We start from the raw sequence: 6,699 nt of genomic DNA, 5'->3' as shown, positions 1-6,699 counted from the left end.
TGTAAATTGCTTCCTTTCACCATTTTAGAATCAAAATTATGGAGAAGAGAGATTTGTCGACTGTCGTTTAAGAGAAATTTAGAGAAGGGAAAGAAGAGGTTTGTCGGAAGAAAATCGAATTAGGGAAAAAAGAGATGCGTAAAATTTATTTTTATTTTTATTGGGCTTAGATAGATATATATAATATATGGGCCTGTTGTACAATTCTACTGTACAACAGGATGTAGGATCCTATTTGTGCGTAAAACTAGGTGGATCGTTTTTGTTACATTTGACCATTAAAAATAATTACAAAATCCAGTTTTTTTTTTTTTTTTTTTTTTTTGAAAAAACGAAAATGGTCCATGTAAAACAATAATTTGGGAATCGCACAAGACAAAGGTATAGAGATTTTGCTTTCTTATCGACAACCTCAAAAATAAGAGACTTTACAGAAAGAGAAGAGGTTAGAAATGATGAAAGCAGGTGTGGTGGGCATAGTTCAAGGTGGTCCTTACGCCACCATTCCACGGTTGCGCCGCCGTGCACCTTCCGTTCTTTGCTTTTCTTCTTCTGGTATTTTCTTTCTCTCTCTTTTACTCTCAAAATTCTTCATTTTTATGCAAAATTATTCATATTGTGTAAAAACATAGCTGAAATTTTCAAGTTAATTAAATTGGGTAATTAGCCATATATTTATCAATGAAGAGTTATACCGAAACTGTTTTAGTCTAGTGGTTAAGACTCAGGTATGGTGACCTCCTCCCCTATATTGTACTGACCTTGCTCCTCATTTGACATCAAATAAAACAAAATCAATTAAGAGTCATCAACTATTGGGCTGATGAAATGTTCAAATGTGGTTACTTACAAAAAGAACGACATTGTCCCGGTCATTTGTTTACCTTTGTTTTTCTCCACAAAGAGCAAGGAGAGATGATGGAACCATTTGTGGTGGACGATGGTTGTTAATGTATGACAATAAAGGTTTTGAAAGATCAAATTTTACCCGTTAGAAACATTCCTAACATGGAAACGTAAACAAATAAATGAGACACTCAAAAATAAAATAGGTAAACAAATGGCGGGTGCGGAGGGGTAGTATGGAATTAAACTCCTACATTGGCATCAAAACAGCTTTTGATAAATTCACATGATTATCCTAGGTAATTCTATTTCGGTATTTCCTTGATCAACCAAACAACACCATATTGTTTCTTGATTACCCGTAATGAAAATAATTAATAACTTCAATTAAAGATGATCAAATGTCTTATTTGTTACTTATTACGCCGTAGTTAGGGCGATCAAATGTTGTTATTGTGTCCATTTGGGAGAAATTACGGTTCTTGAGCAATGACTTGCTGAAAATTGTTTTTAACCGTTGAGATTGATTTTGTAAGGAAAGCTGAAGTGTATCAACCTCTAATTGGTGTTGACTCTTAGAGTTGCTACTCATGCTACTATGGATGTTGAGCTAATAGAATTGGTTTTGCACCTGCAATGAGGCTTAAGAGTCGTTATTCTTCGGGTTTGGAATATGGTGGAACAAAAGTAGTTGAAAATGTAATGGAGAATGGTACAATGGTCATGGTTTATGTGGAGAAGTTTCTTGTGTATTCTTAACGGCTATACTGTAGGCACTGGTTTTCCTCATTCAGTGGTATTTTTTTTAACGGGGATCAAGAGCGTGACTTTAATGCTGACAGGTGTCAAACCCTGGTCATGATTTCTGTTGCTCATTCAACCTGTGTATGTTGATGGTTTAACTCATTGTGATGCTTTATAGAGAGTAATTAACTCCAACTCATTGGAGTTAGCTTTTGGCAAGTATAAAGTTGACACGTAAAATATCGCTTAAAGACATGCGTGCCCATACGCCAAAAGTGAAGCCTTAGTTTATATCAACTTTCATCTTTAATTTTTCATGTAACAAACCACAACTATTCAAAGGTTTATATTAGCTTATCAAGTAGCTTTATCCTTCGTCCTTGCAGTCACTCTTATGCTATATGATTTTGCGGATTTTATTCTGCAGCATGCCAGCATCTGTGCGTTCCTACCTTTCAAGCTTTTCTCAAAGCTAAAGTATTGGTTGTATTGTGTTGTCTTTAAAATGTGGATGCGGTATTATGGGAAGCACCGATGTTCTTTACTCATGCTACAAAATTCTATACACTATATATTTAATGTGGAGTCTTAGTAGTCTTGATTGAGATTTGGTATATTTTATGTGACTTTTTCCATCATGTTATCTAGATTTTCTGTTTTTACAAAAACGTAAAACGTTGCGTTCTTTGCAGGCCACATAACATTCATAAAGGACATTGCTTTGACACAACCGCCTGAGCATCTCCATCAGTTATTGAATGTGCTGAAAACGAAAGGTTTTTTATATGTGATTTTGTCCTATCTCCTGTTGGGTCAATTTGTCTGTTTTATAGGAGTTTTAAACATAGACGGCATATTAAAACTCTAGTTTCTTTACTTTTTTTTTCTGAATACCTTAACTGAGACGTCTCCACTATATAGATGTTCATGGCCAGTTCCATTCTTCCTTTTGCTACCATATATGGAAATGGAAGAGTCTTCTCAAAGGAAGACCTTGAATTGCACCGACTTTTTCATAATTTTCTTGAGAAAACTTTTAGTGTACATATTATTTATTTTTTAGTTTTGTAGTTTATCATAACTGTTCAAGCTCTTAGGAAGTCGGGGAATACGAGGAATAATAGGGTTCTTACCATGTTGTGCTTCTAACAGGTGAAACTATAGTTTCCCCTGGAGCTAGGCAGGGCTTGATTCCTCTTGCTATTCCTCTATCAGAAAAGCCATCAGGTTCCTTTCTCAGTTAATTTGTACCCTTCACATATTACTTGACTGGTATACTTGAGGTCGGCTAACATAAATCTTCAAGTAAAACCATCAATGACAGGTAAAAAGTAAGGAAAACATGATAAATAATAAATACGTGATACAACTAAGGACGTCATAAAAATGTAGCGTCTTTTTTTTTCCCCTTTTCTTTTGCTAGTGCTCAACATTAAATATTGTTTTCAACAGGAACTGTAACTGCATTGTTGCGATGGCCAACAGCTCCACCGGGGTAGGACTTTCAAAAGCCTGCTTATATGGGAACCTTTCATAGACTAAAGCTAATTTATATTCTTTCATATGTGATTGACTGATTCTATAGGATGGAGATGCCAGTTGTGGAAGTGCATAAACATGGGGTGTGGCTTTTGGCGAAGAATGTAATAAGTTAAACCTGAGAGCATACATCCATGTGCGTATTAGGCAATAAATAGTGCATATACTTTTACTGGTGTAAAGGGCCTTTTTGGTACTGACGGGCTTTGAACCTAGGTCATGAGTACCGTTCCTCAATGACTTCACCAGATAGTCAACAGCAACTAGTTCATGTATCTGAGGATGTCATACCTTAGTGTCTAACTGTCCACTTCATGTCTCCAAGTAGTTCCCTTCTCTCTTCATCAATCCTGTAGAGTTGCCTGCATTCTGATGCATCCTTTCGATAGGAAAATTGGCCTTAGACTTCTGTTTTATATCCAGGTGGACCAATATATTCACCGAATTCTTGTCGAGGAGGATGTAAGTAGCCAGGATGATGGTAAAAACGTGCTTTTTGATGCTTCATTGGAGGCTGGTGAGAAACTTTATAAAAAAGGCGACTATACTGATTCTCAGACTCCTAATCTTGATTCCTATCTTCTTAAAATGGTATGGAGCAAGTTGGTCATACTTCGATTGATTTTGCTTGAATATATTGAAAAATTCAACTCGTTGCTCAGGTGGGGTTGTTTCCGGATATTCTAGAGAGAAAAGTGATGCGGCATTTTGATGATGGTGATCACGTGAGGCATTGCTTGTTCCATTTTATTCATTTTATCATAAACTTATTTGATTGGTTATCATAATCCTTTCATGGTGGACTGAAGGTTTCTGCACTTGTAACGGGAGAATTCTATATGAAAAAAGATCTTTTTCCTGGTTTTGCACGGCCTTACGTCTTCAATGCAAAGATCTTGCTGAGGTATTCAGATTTCTAACTCGCTGTTTGTAAAATGTGTATTTGAATACTTTGTAAGCTTTTTTGATAATTTAGCTATACTGGAAACTTTATGAAGAGTCTAAAAGCAACAGTTTTCAGGGTTGGCCAGGTTTCTGAAGCTAAGGATGCTGCAAGAGTGGCCCTGAAATCACCGTGGTGGACATTGGGTTGTCCTTACCAGGTATGCAATTTTTCTTTCTTGCTATAATTTCACTTCTTTTTTTCTCCCTTTCACAGGCTTCCGCTTCCCACATGATATAGGTGGCTTTGATTTGGCGTTTTCTGCACTTCTATGTTCTCTGTTTTTAGGGATAGGTCATGGGGCTGGGGTTGGGACTTGGGACTTGGGAGTAGACATGGAAAACACATCATTCAGGTTGGGTATGGCTCGGATCAATTTAGAATATATTATGCTCTTCGGCTTGGTTTGTGTCATTTCATGTCAATTGGGTATGAGCCGGGTCATTTCCGGTTATCTATTAATTTGTGTTGTTTTTTGGAATCCGTTTTTAAAATAATGCTCAAAAATAAAATATTTATTGTTTTGGGTCGGTTTTGAAACTATTTGTCAAAATGGTGTCCACGTAGGTTCGGATTTTTAAAACCTGAAACACGAAGTAAACACGCCATTATCAATGGCGTGTTTACTGGGAAAAAATAACTGACGTAAACACGCCATTAACAATGGCGTGTCTTTTGGGATAGACACGCCAATAGGAATGGCGTGTATTTTAGAAATCTTAAAAATTAAGAAAATCAAGCAGTACTTGTGTGCCGCACCTCTTTTCTCTTTCCTCCTACCATCAAACTCCTATCATTAGGCCAAATTAATCCTCCATTGTTGCAAGATCTCTCCTTCCACAACAAAAACCACCAACAAGTATCATTAATATAATTAAAAAGTTGTTGTGATTGTGGCTTTTCAAATTGATATGAATAATCAACTACATCACTGGTATTCCTTCTCTTAATTCGTTTGTTCATTTCGATCTCGATTTATACGGCGACCATCACCACACATTAACCACCAATTGAGCTCGCCATTTCTCCCTCAATCACCAGCACATATCTTACTTCACACCATCCCTACCACCACTCGACCACCTTAACCCATCGCTCTCACCATTTGGAACAACCATAAATTGACCCAAATACCGAGAGACTCTTAGCACGGGGCTTGATTTAAGTCCACCGGACAACATGCATAATGCACTTCAAGATCCGTATTTGGGGGTGAGGATGAGCTTGAATGTTTGATGTTGTAAAGATATGGAAAATGGGTGAAGAATACACCCACTTTAGTTTGCTTTCTAGTTTGATAAAGACACGCCAACTACAATGGCGTGTTCTCTCTCTTTTTTTTTTTTTTTTTTTTTTTTTAAGTTCAAAAAAATTTGTTGTAAAGACACGCCACTGCTAATGGCGTGTTTCCTTCACAAAACACGCCATTGGTAGTGGCGTGTTTCAGGTCTAGAAATCCCGAGCCTACGTGGATACCATTTTGACAAATATTTTCAAAACCGACCCAAAACGATAAATATTTTATTTTTGAGTATTATTTCAAAAATGGACTCTGTTTTTTGTCATGTAATACTTGAACTTAAGCATAATCTCAGATTATTCATTTTGAGTCAAAATCATGTCTAGGTCAATTAATTCTAGATCGGGTCCATCAAGTGTGGGCTATGTTCGGATCAGATCAATTTGGGTTTCGCGTCGTATTCAGGTTATCTTTGGGTGTATTTGGGTCCAGGGTTGAGATACTAAGGTCGGCTTAGTGTTGACAGGTCCAGCACTTACGAGTGCCCTAACAACTAGTCCTTGAGAATATTTGTGAAATTACTTTTGCATTGTCGAGAATCCATCCTCTTTTGCAGCATTCTCGCAAAGGTAGAAAATGAGCGGTGCTTACGTCTCTTTTTCTTGAAGGGAGTTCCTAGACAGGATAAAATGCTACTGTAGTAAGTAACCTTGATTGATCATTGATTAGGAAGTTGCTGATATGGCACAATGGGAAGATGAACAAATCGAGTACATCAAGGAGAAAGTGACGGAAGAGGGTAGGCAGGACGATTTGAAGAAAGGAAAGGATCCGCTTCAGGTACGCAAGTGATAGAGGATATCATATGCCCAAGTAATAAATATATATTGTATTTATGGAAAGAAGAATTCATAAATGTGGTATGTCGAGAAGTTAAGGTGAGTTCCTGTGTGTTTAGGTGGCATTGGATGAAGCCGCTTTTTTGTTGGACTTGGCTTCAATTGACGGATCTTGGGACGAATGCTGGGAACGAGTTGCCGAGTGTTACAAAGAAGGTGGACTAACTGAAATTGCTCAATTTATTTCATATAGAGACTAATAGCCGATAGAGAAGGTTACGTTGCTCCATTTTCTTTGTTGAGAAACCAGCGAGTTTCTCTAATCCCCAATTTTTGATAATGATAGATAAACAAGTCTAAATTTGTACAAACAAATTGATGATGGGAGGTATATACATACAGTATATGCATTCATGTATCCATGACCATGCTCTAGCTGTTCTATCCAATTACTCAATTGTTTGCGAGACGAGGATGATACTCCAACTTACAGAACTACTTCCATGTGAGTAGCCCGATCTGCACACGATTCGCATCCATATAAAGAG

At 37.2% G+C, this 6,699-nt stretch overlaps 1 protein-coding gene across 2 annotated transcripts; it reads left to right on the top strand.

The window, feature by feature from the left end:
* Positions 1-379: 379 nt before the first annotated feature.
* Positions 380-6,621, top strand: LOC141599439 (protein IN CHLOROPLAST ATPASE BIOGENESIS, chloroplastic-like). 2 transcript variants are annotated; one of them, XR_012523835.1, is made up of 12 exons: positions 380-555; positions 2,283-2,366; positions 2,743-2,817; positions 3,043-3,085; positions 3,176-3,233; positions 3,553-3,720; positions 3,792-3,854; positions 3,939-4,033; positions 4,151-4,232; positions 6,042-6,152; positions 6,271-6,505; positions 6,554-6,621. XR_012523835.1 is itself a non-coding variant. In XM_074419438.1 (11 exons), the coding sequence occupies exons 1-11, from the start codon at positions 453-455 to the stop codon at positions 6,409-6,411; spliced, it is 1,023 nt and encodes a 340-aa protein (XP_074275539.1). In that variant the 5' UTR covers positions 380-452; the 3' UTR covers positions 6,412-6,621. The 2 variants fall into 2 exon arrangements, 1 of the variants encoding a protein (XP_074275539.1); XM_074419438.1 differs by having other exon boundaries at positions 6,271-6,621.
* The last annotated feature ends 78 nt before the right edge of the window (positions 6,622-6,699 follow it).

This window comes from Silene latifolia, chromosome 9, assembly GCF_048544455.1.
Source record: "Silene latifolia isolate original U9 population chromosome 9, ASM4854445v1, whole genome shotgun sequence".
Taxonomy (NCBI): Eukaryota; Viridiplantae; Streptophyta; class Magnoliopsida; order Caryophyllales; family Caryophyllaceae; genus Silene; species Silene latifolia.
The sequence above is the reverse complement of the archived record's forward strand: the minus strand, read 5'-3'. Positions and strand labels throughout refer to the sequence as shown.

Bases quoted from the DNA above. Each gene is read 5' to 3' on its own strand.
- LOC141599439 (XM_074419438.1), top strand. From the start codon at position 453: ATGATGAAAGCAGGTGTGGTGGGCATAGTTCAAGGTGGTCCTTACGCC. The intron at 2,818-3,042 runs GTTCCTTTCTCA...TGTTTTCAACAG, and splicing joins TCTATCAGAAAAGCCATCAG to GAACTGTAACTGCATTGTTG. The intron at 4,233-6,041 runs GTATGCAATTTT...ATCATTGATTAG, and splicing joins CATTGGGTTGTCCTTACCAG to GAAGTTGCTGATATGGCACA.